Source organism: Mercenaria mercenaria, chromosome 5 (assembly GCF_021730395.1).
Source record: "Mercenaria mercenaria strain notata chromosome 5, MADL_Memer_1, whole genome shotgun sequence".
Lineage (NCBI taxonomy): Eukaryota > Metazoa > Mollusca > Bivalvia > Venerida > Veneridae > Mercenaria > Mercenaria mercenaria.
This window is the reverse complement of record NC_069365.1, coordinates 76,447,700-76,468,970: the sequence shown is the minus strand read 5'-3', so window position 1 is coordinate 76,468,970 and position 21,271 is coordinate 76,447,700. Positions and strand designations below refer to the sequence as shown.

General features: G+C 35.7%; 1 protein-coding gene across 1 annotated transcript; it reads right to left on the bottom strand.

The window, feature by feature from the left end:
- Positions 1–890: 890 nt before the first annotated feature.
- LOC123557667 (protein arginine N-methyltransferase 9-like) lies at positions 891–21,269 on the bottom strand. Its single transcript, XM_045349283.2, has 10 exons — positions 20,867–21,269; positions 17,922–18,158; positions 16,878–17,045; positions 15,258–15,360; positions 14,627–14,703; positions 11,233–11,407; positions 10,588–10,786; positions 7,654–8,809; positions 6,038–6,194; positions 891–2,690 (listed from the first exon to the last, which is right to left on the bottom strand). The coding sequence occupies exons 1-10, from the start codon at positions 21,151–21,153 to the stop codon at positions 2,310–2,312; spliced, it is 2,940 nt and encodes a 979-aa protein (XP_045205218.2). The 5' UTR covers positions 21,154–21,269; the 3' UTR covers positions 891–2,309.
- Positions 21,270–21,271: the final 2 nt, after the last annotated feature.

The window sequence follows — 21,271 nt, the reverse complement described above, 5'->3', positions numbered from 1 at the left end:
AAATGCTAAAAACCAAGGGTCATCTGAAAATATGAATGGAACACAACGTGATCGCAATCTAGTGAACATACTCAAGAAAGAATACCAAAGACATCTACCACCAACAACGATCTTCAGATTTGATACACTTTAGACATTTTTGTAGTTTTCAGAGATTTTCAGCCATTGCTTTAAAAACCATTCATTGACGTCACAACAACATCAATTACTGTTTTCATTTTTATATACTAGGAGGGTATATTTTAAAAGACATACTGTTGTTGTCTTATTCACCGAATTTCTGACGCCTGTTTATTAGATATGCGCAATAAAACGGGTATGGACAAAAAAAATTCTGTGCTACTTCAAGACAACCACAGAGAAACTTGTATTCAGATATATTTACATTCTATGTTTATTTGGTTGCCAGTAATGAGTAGGGCAGCTTATGAGTTATAATTAGTAACATTTGATTGTGTAAATTCGACTGTGTATTCTGTGTGACATGAAAAGAGTCATTAAAATCAATACTGTAGAAAAAACTGTATTTGCAAAAATGTTATCAAAATTGTCATATTCCCATTGACGCCCATTATGAAACTTGTGTGAGGTCCAATTTTTTCAAACCAGTCTAGCAAAAAGTGATGCACATGATCCTAACTTTTTTATTCGCCAAATTTTCAAAGTATATTCTGAAATTTTGAAAAATCGAGGTTTAATCAAATTCTACATTCTTGAAAACACTTTGATTTGAACATGCATAACTACGTTGAAGGTTCATGAACAACAATAAGTGGGTTTCAGAAATTTGCTTTCGAGTTGCAAGAATGAATTACTTGCCACAATTGGATTTTGCTTCTTTAACTTACTCTAGCAGTAATAATTTTATTAACAGAATATAACTGCACAGAATATTTAACAAAATAATTTATTATCTCTGGACCATTATAAATACATGCACATGGTTTGCTAGAACACAATGTTTGGCAACAATGAATGTCATTCTGAATTTAAAGTTTTTGTAGAAATTGTTTTTCTATTTTTAGTAACAGTGACCACCTTTATATTCTCACAAGATACCAATATACCATGTTTCGTCTCAATATCCAATTCTTAACGTAACCGGTTGAAAGGAAATAATTTTTCCATTTTCAGCAACAGCAACCTTGACCCCAGCAGCCCAAAATAAAATTACAAGCTCGTTTTTTTTTGTATGCTGGCAATACACAACTTTTGGTGACAATATAAAGTAAAACCCAGAAACTTTTTTTCATATTCTTAATAACAGTGACCTTGACCCAAAAGACCCTATATGCAATCCTATCCCTTCTCTCCTGGTAAGCTAACAACATATCAATTTTCATCCCAATATTGCATTTGCATTTAGAGTTAATACTCTCAGTTACAATTACCTTGACCTTGACCTCAGTTGCCAGAAATACAATCCCAAGCAAGTTCTCCATATAATCTTACACAAAGTCTATACACCACATTTGGTGACAAAACTTAAATTCTAACTTCTGATAGTGACTGAAAACCACCTCATAAGCAATTCAAACTAGTTATTAAGCAAACAGTTTTTTTTCTATTTTTAATAATTGTGACACTGCAATTCTTAAAAAATTGTTTAAAAAAGAATCAAAACCTTGACTAGGATTTTATACTCTACCTGTCTGCTACCCTTCAAAGTTCCTAAACTCAGTGCACAACAGTGGCTTTATTTTGTATATATACAACAGCAAAATTTAGTTATAGTAGCCTTAACCTTGATCATTCTGTCTGAATATGTGATCTGAAACTTTGTTTTTCCATATGCTATTTTTAGGCTATATTCATTTCAACATATCAATCCAAACTAAAGTTACTAAGTGGAAACTGTTTTTCTCTACTTTTAGAAGCAGCGACTTTGACTCTAGCACCCCAAAATACAATTCTAAATCATGTATCCGTGTATACCAAGTCTGGTGACTATATTTCAGTCTAAACTTCAGTTATTGACTGGAAACTGTTTCTTTATCCCCCATCTCCCCGCCTAAGAGAATGCCATACCTATATCATTGAAGAAAATCTAGGAAACAAATCATTTCTAGTTATTGTAAAAATTTATTTGTACAAGCATTTGTGTTGTGTGTAAATGTTTAGAAAAGCAGTTTTCTATGTTAGTCATACAATAAGATTTGATCTAAAATACAAGCATCATAAAAAATTATCTTTTAAGTATTGACTTAATACTGATTTACTAATTTTAATATTTCATTGCCAATGTTACTCTTTTCTAACAAGATGTGCATCAGGAGGACATTACGTTTTAAATGAATTAATTTTCCTGCCTATACATGTCCATTAACACTCTTTGGTTTTATTATCTGAACGTCAAGACAACTGTTTTGCAATGTAACCTTGGTAACAATATGTTGACCGGTTACCATGGAGATATCATCTTTGATTATGATTCCTGCCTGTTTCCAATGGCAACGAGAATCCAAGGTGCTGATTATAATGTCCTTGCTCAACTTCAATTCAAACCAATACACTAAAGCTGTGACCTTTCCAGACGTCAAGACCTCTATTGACCTTTCAACAGTCTGCTCAAGGTCATTTCTAGTTGTTTCCATGGAGATGCCACTTATATCAAGGGAGAGAAGTTCTTGTACTTCTGTAAGTTTGGTGTAGTTCAAGGTTGTCATGTCAATGTTCATGTGATTTTGCATCTACAAAGATAGAAAAGTAGGCTAAAATATGATGAAAAAAGTGCATAGTAAATATCTATGCTCCAATAATGTAAAAACACTAATTATTTTGGATACAAATGTACATCTTTAGTAACTTTGACCACAGTTGTTTTTCATCCCTGTATCGCCCATCTGACCTATTGACCTAAAGATCATCAAGATTAACATTCTGACCAAGTTTCATTAAGATATGATCATAAATGTTGTCTCTAAAGTGTTAACTAGCTTTTCCTTTGATTTGACCCGGTGACCTAGTCTTTGACCCCACATGACCCAGATTCAAACTTGACCTAAAGATCACCAAGATTAACATTCTGACTAGTTTCATGAAGATACAGTCATAAATGTTACCTCTAGAGTGTTAACAAGCTTTTCCTTTGATTTGACCTAGTGACCTAGTTTTTGATCCAACCTGACCCAGATTTAAACTTGACCTGTAGATCATCAAAATCAACATCCTGATTAAGTTTCATTAAAATGTAGTCATAAATGTGGCTTCTACAGTGTTAACTAGCTTTTCCTTTGATTTGACCTGGTGACCCAGTTTTTGATCCTACATGACCCAAATTCAAACTGGACCTTGAGACCATCAAGATTAACATTCTGACCAAGATTCATGAAGATACAGTCATAAATGTGGCCTCTACAGATTAAACAAACTTTTCCTTTGATTTTTACCTGGTGACCTAGTTTTAGACCCCAGATGACCCAATATCTAACCCGTCCAAGATTTTAACTGAGGGTAACATTCTGACCAAGTTTCATTAAGATTTGGCTAAAATTTCGACCTCTCGAGTGTTAACAAGCTTTTCCTTTCATTTGACCTGGTGACCTAGTTTTTGACCCCAGATGACCCAATATCGAACTCTTCCAAGATTTTATTGAGGGTAACATTCTGACCAAGTTTCATTAAGATTGGGCCAAAATTGTGACCTTTAGAGTGTTAACAAGCTTTTCCTTGATTTGACCTAGTGACCTAGTTTTTGGCCCCTGATGACCTAATATCGAACTCATCCAAGATTTTATTGAGAGTAACATTCTGACCAAGTTTCATGAGATTGGGCCAAAATTGTGACCTTTAGAGTGTTAACAGTCAAATTGTTGACGACGGACGGACAACAGACGATGAGGGACACAGAGCGATCACAAAAGCTCACCTTTGAGCACTCTGTGCTCAGGTGAGCTAAAAATATCACTCAAACTGGCTGATATTTAAACTGAAAATACACTCATCAGGATCACTCTGCAGATAACATTCAAAATTGCTTAACACACCTTTTAGTTCTTCTAGAAATATTGATTTATATATCTATGCTATTTTATGTGAAATTTCAAGAGAAGTAAACAACAAGATTGGTCATCTTGGCCCTTAACTGCTCACCAGAATACTACAGCTTATTATGGCAAGGTGAAGGTCACAAAGTCTAAACAGTACACCAGGCTTGAACATGACCTAGTCGAAAAAGAGTTATCATACTGTGTTTTTGTAACTAAATCATAACATAATGATCTGAAAATCTTGCATGTATCATACTATCCTGTTATGGTAACTGTCTGTGCTAGGTTATTTTCATATCTGTGAAATTCAATGCAAAAAGAAAGTTCCAGATAGATTATTCTAAGAAAAGTAACATTGTAAGTAACATCACTGCTCAGCACCTCTGTGACCTAGTGGATAAGGCTGCTGACATCAAATCACTTGCCCTTCACTAATGTGGGTACAAGCCTCACTTGGGACACTGAATTCATGCGAAAAGCCATCCAGCTGGCTCAATGAAGGTTGGTTGTTCTACCCAGGTGCCCATCTGTGATGAAATAATAACCCCGAGTGTTCTTACATCATCAAAGCTGGTGAGTCGCTATATCAGGCCCGTGTGCAGGATTTGTTTGCTGGGGGGCCCAAACTGGGGTGGGTTCGGGAGGGGTATCCACTCCCTTATTGCGAAATTTTTTTAATATGGCACATGAATAGATGTATTTTCCTGCTACCTGAAACACCTTTAAGGATGCATGAATGTATCATATATTTTAGGAAAAGTCTACTTTTTAATCATTTCATCAAGCCTTTTTAATGTATGTATGATTGTACAGTCACAGTGTATGGACTTATTTTTCAGTTTGATACTCAGTTGAAAAAAATGTTGAAGTTTTAAGATGGTTATTAAATAGACTAGCTCCTAGACTATGATAACTTTTTTTTCACATTTTTATGATTTCATGTAGTGAACTGAGCTAGTCTATATACTATGTCCAGTATTACAATTTTAACATCAGTCCTCTTAGAAAATCTCTAGAATAGACTGGCTTTTGTCTCTATGAACATAAAAAAGAAAAAAAAAGCATAGAAATATCGTAATTAACAGTCTAGTGGCTAGTCTAATTATTAAGGGTATCCTATTTGCAAAATGGCCGAATGTTTTTAGATTTCCAACAAAACAAACGAAGTATTATGACAATTACTATTTACATCATAGATTTCAAATGACAATGAACTCTTAACTGTATCAGAGATCTATAAAAATAAATAGATGTGTATTTTATACTTCTTTGACTGTACAAACTATAACATCACAGCACATATTAAACAATATTTTTATGTATAAAACCCCTCATAAGTAACAAGTTTTAGATGCGTTTTGTAAGATTTACCGAGAAACTACTTTTAAAACTATGAGAGTTTTTAAGTAAGGTTATTGGACCCAAAAGAGTAAAATTGATACAGTAGTTTCAAATTCATAATTGTTGTAAAATAAAAGGATAGGATAAATATCTATCAATTTAATAAATTTAGGGAATGTGCCTTAATGTAAAAATGAAATACAACCATCATAATGTTTCAATTTTCAGATTCATTTTAAGATTTACTTAACAAAATTTAAACCAACAATGTTCTGATCATTTTATAACACTTCCAAAGAGTAAAAAACATAATAGTTTCTCCACTACCCAATCAAGTACCGATCAAGCGATCAATGAAGCATGCACAGATCCGTAAACTTTTACCTGTGACATGCCTGGGGCTAATTTCCACTACCGGACACGGTTTTATGGCTCTTTAGCCTGTGTATTGCTGTCAAATCAAGCCAGTTGCGCTGGTGTATAAATTTGTTAATTGAGGGGCCCATAGGAATAAAAATCGTAACTAGCCAGCCAGCTGGGGGGGGGGGGGGGGCCCTGGCCCCCAACCTGGACACGTGCCTTGCTATATGACCTATAATTATGTAACTGCGATGTTAAACCCAACAAAAACAAAACATCATCACAGTGACTGCAATTAATAACTTGTGCTTTTCATTATGTGTCCCTCATTTTCTTCTGTGCCATACCTGGAAAACATTGATAAATTCAGCTATCTGAAATCCTAAAGTTCGGTCATTTCCTGTCACATGACTCAAACTTTCCAGTTCCTCTGATTCTATAAATAGTCCATGAACTTTGACCTCTGCTGGGAGAATCAACCCACCACTTTTCAAACTTGCAACTCTGAAAAAATACAGTCAAATCTGTATTAGGAAGCTGGTCAAGGAATATAATCTGGTTGTTTAATACGTACAGCTTTATGCAAGTGCCTACCCGTGACATGGTGAAATGAGAACAAAAAGTAGATATTTAGGAAGTCAGTCAGGGGTGTAACTGTTTCAAGTGATCTCAGTTTATAACCCATTTGAGTTATTGCTAAATACTTTCATAACTTGTTTCAGTTATCGTAAAATATTACAAAGCCCTCCTGTGCCAATTCCTCATGTTGAATGAGACTAATGCAATTATTTCCTGAATCCTTGAACTTTTATCTTTCCAGCTATGCAGTAAAAATTTTTTACGTAAGACTGATAAAGGTTTACGCAAAAGTTTTAAGGCTATAAAACTATTAACATCCCATAATGCTTCTCAGGTCTTGATCAGAATTAAAGAGAATTTGATTAATCACAGTTTGCTACTAATTTCACTTTAAAGGTCACTTTGTGAGAACAGCAAAAAGTTTTTTTTTTGAATATTAAACTTGCCTGAGTTAAATATCTTTTATAATTAATACAGGTTATAAAATGCTTGAAAAAGTAACTGAATTAAGTTACATAACTTAAAACAGTTACACCCCTGACTGGTAGTTAGCTGACTTGCTGCTTTACACAATTGGTTGCTTATAATAAAGGTGGCTGCTAAGGCAGGTTCAACTGTACTCATGTGTCATGTGACACTTCAAAGACAACAGCTGAGCCCTCTTAATACAGAGTATTCTTTTCCAAAGTAAAAACATGAAATTTTGTGTCTTAAATCTCTTCTTTTTTTTTGACAAGAAATGTTTTCAAGGCTTATCATCTCATTTGACATTCATTTTTATTCTTACAGAAACTGGGAATACATCCAGATTTTTTCTGCTTTCTTAAGTCAGGCAATTGTTGAGAAATTTATAATTTTTTTTGTTATAAATTTAGGAACATGAAAATCAGATTAGATTAACTGATATTATTTAAGAAATAATATATCACGAACAGTGATATGTCATTGAATAAAATCATTGTTTGGAGTTTAGATGTGAAGAAATTATATCATACATATAATAATAGTAAATACGCACCTAAACAACAATGATTTTATTCACGTGAAAATCACTGTTTGAGATAATATATTATTTCGAATCTAACACGTTATCAAGGACTATTATGTACACCCTTGTCGATATCCATCAAATATTTGCCTGATTTATGTTGATTTCTTTTCCAGCGCCCCGCTATGCCATCTAATGCCATGACGCAATAATTGTGACGTCAGAAAAATAAATTGTTAAATAATAACACACAGTTTTCAGCCTTCTCTGTTTAATAGGAAAACAAATCGGGTCGTGTTAGAATGTATTGCAATATTTATTAAAATAATTCTAAGAAGTCATAGTTTTACCATAAAGAACTTGAAGGCTTTAATGAAACTGAGAAAAAAATTAAACCTGTGGTAGACTAGATCTTCCAGCACCTGCTGCCTCAAAGCACCACATGGTTCTACCACATCGCATACAATCACATCCACTTCCATTTCGAGGTCATTCAGGTCAGACAACTCCGTCAGAATGATCTCCCCTGGTTTACAGCCATTCAGTGCTGCCACCTGGTGTAGAGTATTATGATGTTCCTCTGGTGTTGCCATGGTTACCCTATTATAACCCATTTTGGCAGCCTGAATGCCAAGGAAAGATAATCTTGGTGTTATATACAGAATTGATAAATAAGATCCAGGTTTTTGCGAACGGAATGTCTCGAGAATATGGCAGTAATGGCGATTTAGCAGTATGTCATTTACAAACTCAATGTCAACTTGCTCGCCATAGGATGTCAACTTCGGAACAGAATGTGAACAATTCTCGGACATTGTAACACTATCAATATACTCCAGTGGTGGCATCACTTCAAACTTTCCTGCTGATTGAGCATTTCCATCTACAGCACCAGCCATATTTTCTGAATCTGTCACATTCATATCCAAAGAGCATTTTTCCATTTCTATATGCATGTCTACATCCAAACTTGAGGTACCCTTAACATTTTCTACTGTTTCATTATCGGAACTAATCCCACAAACTTTGTCTACACATTTCATGTTTTCAACATTTTTAATGGTTTCCCTGTTAACCATTTCAAATTCACACAGCTCTGAGTTATGGGAAACATTTTCAAGTCCAAGACCTGAACTAGTTGAACCATCAACACTCTGAAACTGGCTTTGAGGTGTGCTTTCAAATGGATCAATTTCTTCAACTAAGCTCTTTAAAGCACCATCAAATAAAGGGTCGCTATCTGGTTTACCGACACCTAAATCTGCTTTGCAACTGCAAGTGTATGCATCTGAATCGGAGCTTTCCACTTTTCTTTTTCGGAATGGTAAACAATTGGCACTGCACTCTTTCACGGACGTTCCACTACTTGTTTGCACAGAATCATTAATTTTAGTAACATCTGTCAGTAAATTCTTTGCTCTCACATTCTGCACTGCAGAAGCTTTGAGCTGTTCATTTCGCACTTCACATTTGGCCAGTCTTAGACAATCGTATTCAAAATGGAATGTTGTTCTCACTTTCTCCTTCCTTTTCACATGACAGTTTTCATGGCCTAAAATGGAAGTACTGCAAATGAACTGTCATTGAAAAAGATTAGAACAAGCAAATGTTAAATCAAAATATTCAGTGGTATCTACACTTACTTACAATACTGCGAAATCATTTAGTTTTGTGAGCATAAAATTTGGCTTTGGCATAAATGGCTGTTTTGTTGGGGGAATGAATTCATGGATTTCAAAATTTAAATTGAAATAATTAGGATTTTTTGGGTTGTTGGGATTTCATGGACTGATCAATCACAAAATCCATGAAAATTAGCCCCCACCACCCCTCCCCAAGAGCATTAATGATTTCACTAATTAAAAATGTACTTACTAAGCATTTCAAAACAAATGTCTGCACAATTCGTATCCGGCAAGCATATTGATATTGGCAATTATGCTTTAATTTAGTTTATACTAATTTATTTTATGTCGATTGTGAAACAAGCTCTACAACTTACGTCAATCACTCTCGACACCTCATTCCTACTGGAATCCATCGCTATGATTATCAGTTATTCTTTTGAGCTGTAATGCTACTTGGTGTTGAATGAAACAGACTTCATTGTTAACTCAAACAAAACTAAGTCTTACAGCTTACATCCTAAAACAATTTTTAAAAGAGAAAGACAGGGGCCTCCCTGGTTAAGGTCATCAGCTTTGAATCACTTAACTCACTTAAATCTGTGGGACTGAAAAATTACTTGGTGTGTAGAAATTATATCAAAAGGGATACCTTGGCAGATGGCCTCCCTTCAACATGTAAAACTGTGAAGTTGTCATATTACAAAACATTGTGTCAATCTGACTTTAAACTTTACAAAATCAAATCAAACACTGAAGGACACATGATCCAGAACCACACAAGCACCTGACTGTGTAAAATCATCAAGCTTCTGCAAACCAAATAAATGGCTTTTCCACTTGCTTGGAGAAGCATGACTGTTTAGTCTTTTTTTAGCTGGGTTTTTAGTTTAATTCATGAGGTGATTTTTCCACTTTAATATTGGTTGTATCTGTTACAGGCATTGTATTTACATGCTTTATGCAATAAACTTTTGAACTGAATATTGCACACGAAACATTCAAGATATTATTTCCGGTACGAGTGGGTACGCATTTTAGACCATAGACCTACACTAAGCAAACAGGATGGCATCTAAAATGACAGCGTAAGCAGAGTTAGAACCTACTGCCGTGAGGGGTAAGTCACTCACTTTAACCACTCAGCAGCAAATGCAAGTGATCCAATTTTAGTCATATTAACTAGAGCTGCTTTCAAGAAAAGCGCATGTCTCCCACAACTGCCTAATCATCTGAAAAGTAAGTCTGTCTTTATAATTATACTGTTTTATGACAGAAAATATACCTTTGATAGTTCTGGAGTAAGTTTTAAAAGAAAATGGTCTTTCATTATGTATCTGCGTCAACCATGCATCAAGACCTGTATTACTGGCATCAGGATTTTCGGTAATTCAAAGGCCATAATTCCGAAGTGCTTGGGCCATTTGGCTAGTTACAGAACTTGGCCGAGGACATTCTGTTCAAGTTTGGTGAATTTCTGATAAGAACTGTTTGACTTAGAGTGCGGACAAGATTTGTGACAGACAGACAGACAGACAGAGACACAGACAGATAGACATACACAGACAGGAGTATATCAATATGTCTCCCACACTACTGTGTGGTGGGAGACATAATTATTCATCCACAGATGTGCTAAGACTAGAAATTTCATCATGGTTGTGTTTTACTTAAATGCATAATTTACAAATATTTCAATAGTTACTGTTTGACTGCTGTCTTTTCATAGAGGTTACAGGATAAATGGCTTGTTCCCAGCAGCTCTTCTTATCTGCCCCTGTTCCTATGGTGATAGTATCATCAAGGTGAAGGTCAAACCAAACAGCAAGGGCATCAAGGCGGCCATGTTGTTTTACATATAAATCACACATCCAGTCCTTTCCTTTGTGTAATGCCTCTAACTCCTGTAATATGAACTAGGTATCAAAGGAACAGTATTCTATCATTTGCTTCATAAACTATTCTCACAATAACAACAATCACTGACAGTCACATCAAATATCCATGTTACAGACAGTCTAGTAAACAACTACACAAGACAAAACAACACCATTAGTAAAACACTTGCTGAATATCTTGCAGGTCAACTGTTCAAACTAATACCTGATGCCCTATGGACAGAGGGCTGTTGACAGGCATGCCATTCATTTAGCGTTTGATTACAAGACATAAGGAATAAATTTTCTCCTTTTAGGTTTTCTTTCACTTACTAGACCTGTAAGTACATACTGAAAACAGACTGGTCTTACAGCACAAACTATAGTCCGGCAATTTGTAAGAGGAGTCATGTTATCATCATATCAAGATTTTAGCACAGATTTCATTGTATTAAGCATGAAATGAAACTTACACAAAGATTACAGAAGCTCACTCTAAGAAGTTCCACAATGTTTGTTAGAATTTTATAACCTCCCCTGATCTTTGCCAAGTTTTCCGTTGTGTATGGTTCCTCTGCAATATGGCCAGTGTTACATAACAAGTTGATATGACTGACATCCAGGTTCTGTAGGACAGGATACAAAAGCCTGAAACATAACAAGTTGATATGACTGACATCTAGATCCTGTAGGACAGGATACAGGAGCCTGAAACATAACAAGTTGATATGACTGACATCCAGATTCTGTAGGACAGGATACAGGAGCCTGAAACATAACAAGTTGATATGACTGACATCCAGATTCTGTAGGACAGGATACAGGAGCCTGAAACATAACAATTGATATGACTGACATCCAGGTTCTGTAGGACAGGATACAGGAGCTTGAAACATAACAAGTTGATATGACTGACATCCAGATTCTGTAGGACAGGATACAGGAGCCTGAAACACAACAATTGATATGACTGACATCCAGGTTCTGTAAGACAGGATACAGGAGCCTGAAACATAACAATTGATATGACTGACATCCAGATTCTGTAGGACAGGATACAGGAGCTTGAAACATAACAAGTTGATATGACTGACATCCAGATTCTGTAGAACAGGATACAGGAGCCTGAAACATAACAAGTTGATATGACTGACATCCAGATTCTGTAGGACAGGATACAGGAGCCTGAAACACAACAATTGATATGACTGACATCCAGGTTCTGTAAGACAGGATACAGGAGCCTGAAACATAACAATTGATATGACTGACATCCAGATTCTGTAGGACAGGATACAGGAGCCTGAAACGAAACAAGTTAATATGACTGGCATCCAGGTTCTGTAGGACAGGATACAGGAGCCTGAAACATAACAAGTTGATATGACTGACATCTAGATTCTGTAAGACAGGATACAGGAGCCTGGAACATAACAAGTTGATATGACTGACATCCAGGTTCTGTAGGACAGGATACAGGAGCCTGGAACATAACAAGTTGATATGACTGACATCCAGGTTCTGTAGGACAGGATACAGGAGCCTGAAACATAACAATTGATATGACTGACATCCAGATTCTGTAGGACAGGATACAGGAGCCTGAAACGAAACGAGTTAATATGACTGGCATCCAGGTTCTGTAGGACAGGATACAGGAGCCTGAAACATAACAAGTTGATATGACTGACATATAGATTCTGTAAGACAGGATACAGGAGCCTGGAACATAACAAGTTGATATGACTGACATCCAGGTTTTGTAGGACATGATACTGGAGCCTGAAACATAACAAGTTGATATGACTGACATCTAGATTCTATAAGACAGGATACAGGAGCCTGAAACATAACAAGTTGATATGACTGACATCCAGGTTCTGTAGGACATGATACAGGAGCCTGAAACATAACAACTGATATGACTGACATCCAGGTTCTGTAGGACAGGATACAGGAGCCTGAAACATAACAAGTTGATATGACTGACATCTAGATTCTGTAAGACAGGATACAGGAGCCTGAAACATAACAAGTTGATATGACTGACATCCAGGTTTTGTAGGACAGGATACAGGAGCCTGAAACATAACAAGTTGATATGACTGACATCTAGATTCTGTAAGACAGGATACAGGAGCCTGAAACATAACAAGTTGATATGACTGACATCCAGGTTCTGTAGGACAGGATACAGGAGCCTGAAACATAACAAGATGATATGACTGACATCCAGGTTTTGTAGGACAGGATACAGGAGCCTGAAACATAACAAGTTGATATGACTGACATCCAGGTTCTGTAGGACAGGATACAGGAGCCTGAAACATAACAAGTTGATATGACTGATTCTCTAGAACTAGATACATGACAATAACATGTTGATATGACTTAAATCCTGATTCTGCAGGACTGGATACAAAGAGCCTGAAACATAACAGGTTGATGACTGGTTCTGTAGGAAAGAATACATGACGCATGACATGTTGATATGACTTAAATCCTGATTCTGCAGGACTGGATTCAAAGAGCCCGAAACATAACAGGTTGATATGACTGGTTCTGTAGGACACGATACATGAAGCATGACATTTTGATATGACTTAAATCCTGGTTCTGTAGGACTAGATACAAAGAGCCTGAAACATAACAGGTTGATGACTGGTTCTGTAGGACTAGATACATGAAGCATGACATGTTGATATGACTTAAATCCTGGTTCTGTAGGACTGGATACAAAGAGCCTGAAACATAACAGGTTGATATGACTGGTTCTGTAGGACTAGATACATGAAGCATAACATGTTGATATGACTTAAATCCTGGTTCTGTAGGACTGGATACAAAGAGCCTGAAACATAACAGGTTGATGACTGGTTCTGTAGGACTAGATACATGAAGCATAACATGTTGATATGACTTAAATCCTGGTTCTGTAGGACTGGATACAAAGAGCCTGAAACATAACAGGTTGATATGACTGGTTCTGTAGGACTAGATACATGAAGCATGACATGTTGATATGACTTAAATCCTGGTTCTGTAGGACTAGATACAAAGAGCCTGAAACATAACAGGTTGATATGACTGGTTCTGTAGGACTAGATACATGAAGCATGACATGTTGATATGACTTAAATCCTGGTTCTGTAGTACTGGATTCAAAGAGCCCGAAACATAACAGGTTGATGACTGGTTTTGTAGGACTAGATACATGAAGCATGGCATGTTGATATGACTTAAATTCTGGTTCTGTAGGACTAGATACAAAGAGCCTGAAACATAACAGGTTGATATGACTGGTTCTGTAGGACTAGATACATGAAGCATGACATGTTGATATGACTTAAATCCTGGTTCTGTTGGACTGGATACAAAGAACCTGAAACATAACATGTTGATGACTGGTTCTGTAGGACTAGATGCATGAAGTATAACATGTTGATATGACTTAAATCCTGGTTCTGTTGGACTAGATACAAAGAGCCTGAAACATAACAGGTTGATATGACTGGTTCTGTAGGACAGGATACATGAAACATAACATGTTGATATGACTTAAATCCTGGTTCTGTTAGACTGGATTCAAGAGCCCAAAACATAACAGAATGATATGACTGGTTCAGTAAGAAACTATTTAATCTGACATTTTTAAAATGAAAATTATATCTTTTAACCTTTAGCCTGTTGACAGTGAGTGATTCTGCCTTTGAGACCAGTACAAACAAAGACCAGCCTGCAAAGATCATGGTCTGCACTGTTTGCTATTCAGTCAGTAAATTTTCAATGAACATTCCTTTGAATAATAAGTGGTGCTGCCCAAATTGAATGATGGACTAGTCCATTTTTAGAAATTGTAAAACATACCTGCTCTGTGTCCTTATGGTTTCACATTCAATGCCGCAGACATACATGGTGGCCCCACATGGTATTACAGTCCCCATCTGACAAATGAACAAGTATAATAGTGTAACTGCATTCATCTGATTTAAACATATTCCAAAATTGTTTATAAACAGTGACAGAATAATGCAATTTTTACAATGATCAAAGGTACAGCTGGAACCTGTTTCTTGGATTTGTTTAACCCTGAAATTCCATACATTCATATGTACTGTACACATTTTAACTTTAACAGTTTTTCTATTTTTAGCTCGAGCACGGACTAAAAGGAGCCAAGTGCCTTGATCGGAACAAACTTGAAAGAGGACCTATAGACCAAGTCCAGTGTAATTCTAACCAACAGTTTCAGAGAAGATGCTTGGTGAAGTGTGGATGACAGACAAGCAATAATAGACTATATTTACAAAAAAATCAATATATATTTTTCTGCAGTGTTTGGAAGCAAGTTTAATAAATATGTCAAAACTAGTGAGGGAGACTGGGAAAGAGAAGTAAATTTCTATCCCCAAAAGTGGCAAAAAAACCCCCAGTTTGTCCTCATCAAGATGATGTATGCTGATATACTGTACTGATATTTTTCTATTGTTACACTCACAGGTGATGTTGATATGAGATTTTTCCAGGCATGGATCAGCGTAGACACGATATGTTCCCCAAACAATCCTGCATCAAATGTTTCTGTGACAACTAACTTCACTCTGTCAGGAAAAACAAAAACAAAATGAAACAACCATTTATAACATACACAGTAAAACACTGATCACTCTAAGTTTTATGGGGATGAGAGAGGTCCAAGCAATCCAAATATAGAAAACGTAACAAGGAAAAATAACTGGGGACTACATAAATTGCATAAGTCAGATTGAGCAGTGTTTCAATGAATATTTACAATTTTATATACATATGTCTCGTATAATAATTTTGGTATAAACGCTATCCTACAGGTACAATAATTAACATGACTAATATGCATTACTCATAAGTTTTATCAATCATACTCTAAAGTCTATGGCACTTATATTTTCCGTTTATTACAGTAACTGTAATAACAGACATTTTCGCATGACTATAATTTCACCAACTTTAAAAACGATAAAAATAGACCAAGTTTATTGTGTATGCTTCAACTTTTTCAAATAAATTTAAGTAAAATCAAAATCTTTCCCAAAGTAATAAAAAATGCAAAAAAAAATCAAACTTAATAACTTATTCCTCTTGTTGCTTTTCCACTGTATCGTGAACAAAGTCAGGGAAATTCTTGTATTAATCCAATACCACTTCAAGTAATACTTTAGCTGTTTATTATTTTCTGAAAGTATCGGCTTTTGAATAAATTCCATGAAGAAATAATCAAACAATGAAGAAGATAAACACTGAGAATGGGTATAGCTTTGGTTCTTCAGCAACAATATCATTAATGAGCCGTGCCATGAGAAAACCAACATAGTGGCTTTGCGACCAGCATAGATCCAGACCAGCCTGCGCATCTGCACAGTCTGGTCAGGATCCATGCTGTTTGCTAACAGATTCTCTAATTGCAATAGGCTTTGAAAGCGAACAGCATGGATCCTGACCAGACTGAGCAAATGCCCATGTTGGTCTGGATCCATGCTTGTCACAAACGCACTATGATGGTTTTCTCATGGCACGGCTCATTTCATGATCTCACTTACACAACTACCAGTATTATGTTTTTGTTGAAGTTCACACTTTGTAGCTTGTTACAGCTGTGGTGTATATGTGATTTTTCAATACTGACCAGTCCTTCGAATTCATAAGTTGTGCCAGATTGTAGCTTGTTATAACTGTGGTGTATATGTGATTTTTCAATACTGACCAGTCCTTCGAATTCTTAAGTTGTGCCGGATGAGTGTGAGTAATAGCAATGATAAAACCACTGCAAAGATGACCCAGTCTGTAGTAACTTGTTTCAGAGGTAACCTTTTAACCAATAGAAAGATTTAACCTTAAGCCTGATAAATTTCTAAAAGGAACTGGTCCATCATTGAAATTAGACAGTACCATTTTTTATTTGAAAGGCTGTTAAACTACTTTAATGAAACTTTATTGGCTAAATAGTGGACAGTGCAAACCTTGATCAGCCTGCAAGGAATCGTGGTCTGCCCTGGTCGCAAAGGCAGAATCACTTGCCACCAGCAGGCTAAATGTTAAGTTGAATTTTTCTAGAAAGTTTCAAAATATAATAAAAAGTTACCTTGAAGAAAGATCTGCTGGAATTTGAATGTCAGAGGAGTGTTTATGAAGTAGTTTGATTTTGTTGTAAACACCATTGGCTAGCAGTACATCACGTGCAACATCCACCATGGCACGAGATCCATCACAAGCTGTCACTTCCAACGCGCCAGAAAACTCGCTCATCATACTATTTAAATCAGATGGCAGGATTAAGTATGTAAATAGATGAGGGGAAAAGTGATATGCATTCAACAAAGTATTGTATATTCCTTGAAAAATGCCCTCCCGTTAAAAACACCCATTTCCTAGTATCTAAATATAGTTCTCTATATATTTTTATATGTTAATTTAGGTCGTAAGTGAACAGCACTACGGTGTTGTTATAATTGTTACAATTCATTCATTATAATTTGGTTTTTAATAGTTCATATTACCTAAATAAATGCTAAAAGAATCTTTTTAAGGCCTTATTAATGAAAACCATCCTTTTGTAAAATGTAATACCCATGGAGGTACTGATCAGAGAATATAGGGTATTTGCAGGAGATGGTGACATTATTATTATTATTATTATTATAGGATACAGTCAATGACAGGTCTAACAAAAATCCTTTACTGAATTGTAGATGTAGATTATACTGGTTACCACTAAAACCATTACCCCGAAAGCTTAACAGTTTCATCCCCAGCTAAAGTCACTTTTTATTGGCTACTGTGGTTCACGGATAACTAATGAAATAAAATAAACAAATGACATTTTTAAGCAAATACTCTGCACTGGTTGCAAAGGCAGAATCCCTTGCCACCAGCAGGCTAAGGGCTAAAAAAATCTTTTCTTTTAATAGTGATTTAGTTCTTTCATATTCATGAATACTTTGAAATCATTCATTTTCATGGATTTCATGGTGTGTCAGTCCATGAACTTAAATGCCAACAAAGAGGGAATTTAGTTCAAAGATCAAAATCCTTGGATTTTATATTCCCACATATCAGCCATTTTCATCAAAAACCAAGAAATCTCTTGCCCCTGAAAAGATGTGTTTCCACTGTATGTAACTGATACCTTAAGATTCCGGTTCCTGTCCCAATGTCCAACACAGTGTTGTAACCTGATTTGATCGCTTTGTCAATAGCAAACTTGAACGCAATGTTGCGTCTTTTATCATTGAGCATTGAAAAATGCCATCTCTCAACCAAGTGGCTACAAACATTTTCCAAATTGTCCCGTGCTGCTAGGTAATTTGGATTGACCAGTAGGGACTTCCTGATATAAGCAGCTGCCTCTTCTACGTAACCTAGCCTAAAATTGGAAGAAAAAATAAATTTATTACATGAATGTCTTTTCATATTGAATCGATTAAACCAGTTTAATAAAATAATAAAATGCGAGGCTCTGCCAACAAATCCATAATATAGGTCAGTAGATGACATTCTTCTGTGTAAAGACATGACATATTGCATATAACACAAAAACAAACACAATAATATTTACATACAGAAATATTTTTCTTTTCGCCAATAAGTCATCTTTATGCTAGCAATCATGTCTGAAAGACTGACGTACCTAAACTACGCCTATTTGAAATTATAGCCATTGCTTGTGACTTTGTAGAAGGACCATCAGGGGAGGTAAGCGGAGTCAATGATTGGAACTAATTTGGACTAGCATTTCTGGTTGTGTTACATTTTTAATTAATATAAACAATATAGAAAACTATGATTTGCTCTCTTTGGAAGCGCAAGGTGACTTGTAAATCTAATAAGTAATCTTCAGCAGGGATCATATTACAGTACAACTGAAGCAAATATCTGAAAAATGTATATGTAATTAAGATGGAAGTGCTTAGCCATCCAGTACCCAACCAGACGTCTAGTAACCGAACGTCTTACATAGTAAGTTGCTAAACTACATCTAGATCAATATTTGTGTTAAAAATGCTGTTGCTTATAGCTACTGACGCTGTTTTAAAAAAAACGTTCCAATTTTGTTGTTGCTGTTGTGCGTGGTAGTAAGTTGTGCTGAGACAAACTTTGACAAACAGAAGTCTGGACCCCTAGAAAACAAAGAAATAGGGCTGTATAGAGGTCCGGTCATCAATATGAATACTTGAATGGTATTTGCCGTAAGGAAACCTTCATTTATCTTGCAAAAACAAGTGATGACTTCAATAACTTGCTCTTGATTTTTATGGTTTTAAATTCATTACAAGTGTTGGGAAACAGAAGTTTTTTTGATCCTTTAAACTCAAGAAACCACAATCATAAATTTGATAAATTATTAAAAGTAACTAGAGCTGCTTTTGAGAAAAGCGCATGTCTCCCACAACTGCCTAATCATCTGAATAGTAAAAAAAGTACACTTCAAGAGTAGGTTTTGGTTCAGAAAAGTACACTTCAGGAGTATTAGTTTTGGTTCAGTAATTCAAAGGGCCACTTGGTTCAGTAAGTTTTGGTTTAGTGATTCAATGTGGTTTGGGTGAGTGGTTCTGGTTTTGTGATTCAAAGTGGTTTGGGTGAGTGGTTCGGATCAGTAATTCAAGGGCCATAATTCCGAAGTGTCTGGGCCGATTTGGCTAGTTATCGAACTTGGCTGAGGACTTATTGGCAAACACATTTTGTTCAAGTTTGGTGAAGATCGGATGAGAACTGTTTGACTTAGAGCGCGGACAAGATTTGTGACAGACGGATGGACACTGGACAGACAAGAGTAAATCAATAATATATTATGTCTCCCGAAGATATAATTAGTCATTTGTGCATAGTAATGGAATCTTTCATCTATTTCGTGTTTTTCCTGGGATTGAAAGATTTAAATGATAAACTTATGCTTTTCTTTAATATTTAAGATTTGGATTGTGCTCATGAACTGCTGAAATTCGTTTTACTGCTAAAGTAAAGAACATTGACTTATGGAAATTGCCAATAAAATTTCATATTTAATGTCTCCAACCCAAGAAAAAAAAAAGAAGATATTTACCAATACTTACAGAAAAACTATGTTTAATTATAATAATTATGGCAACTTTTTGACAACTAATTAAAGCTTATCCCCGGCAATTATCACATAAACTAGTAACACAGTACTTAACAGTACAAGCATATTGATTACTGGATCTCTAGACTCTGAGTCTATAGGCCCGTTTACCACATCCCTAGCCACTTCTATAGTAAAACATTAACTTCAAAATTCTAGTGGCATTTTGAGCATCTTACTGCACACAGAGTGTTTTTGGTGAATGTTCTGTAAAAGCAATTTTCATTGCTGTGCATTTAAATGTGTTAAATAAACGATGATGCCGTATAAGCATTTAAAGTTGATGCTTTATAAATAAAGAAATCAGACTAATAAAATAATAGTTGTTTTCTTCAAACTTCTATGCAGTGATCTCCCTTACCTATAGGTGGAGATTTCTGACATAGAAAGGAAGCAACTCCTGCATGCAGTTTGACTTTCCTTAAAAAAGACTGCCCCAGTCAAAATAAGAAAAGTCATATTTGGAAAGTTATTATTTCGTACTGGTAACAGGAAGAGTTTGGTATATTGGGTTAAAAGCTGTAATTTCCTCCATCCCTTTAACACAGACACATCTATTTCATCAGGAGTTTTACTTGAAAATGGATTTTTACTTGAAAAATGTGCATTATTCCACTTTAAACTTTAAATTGGCAACTTATTTCTTTGTTTAATTCATTTCTCTATATTTCATAACACTTGTCACTTCTGTTTTTACTCACCGACAGTAACGTGATTATAAAGTTTGAATTCATCCTAGGATTTGTTTATCTATTATAGGTAAATATTGCATGCAATCTTGGGCAAACAGAAAATGATCAATTTAATCTATTCGAATCATTACAAGTTATTCCTAGACCAATTGATTACCGGACACCTACAGAACCCCTATAGGACAGGCTAGGCATTCAGTTATTACCAGACGGCTAGAACGAATGCTAGGCATGATGTTACCAGATGGCTAGACACTTCCGATTAATAAGATTTGGTCTTGCCTGAACAACTGCGCCCCAATATTGTTGAGTACAACATCATGATCAGGAAAGAGTTCACATGCTTGATCATAACATTTAAACAGATCTTCCAGTCGGTTTTCTTCCTCCAGCTGCTCACACCATTCCCTCGTAGCCAGAGCAAATTCAGTGTAGACATCTGCTGCGGATTCAGATTTGAGCTTCAAAAACAACAGAAAATTGGCAAAAGCTCTCCCATAATTTCGTGCCTCTAAACAATTTCTGGCATTAAGTAACGATATCTGAGCTATCTTCGCAACATTTGACATTGTTTACATATAAATCAAATAGATGACATTGCTACTGCATTACGCTTTCGGCTTAAAACCCGAAAATATTGAACTTTAGATAAAAATGCAAAAAAAAAAAATAGTCAAACGGTGCATT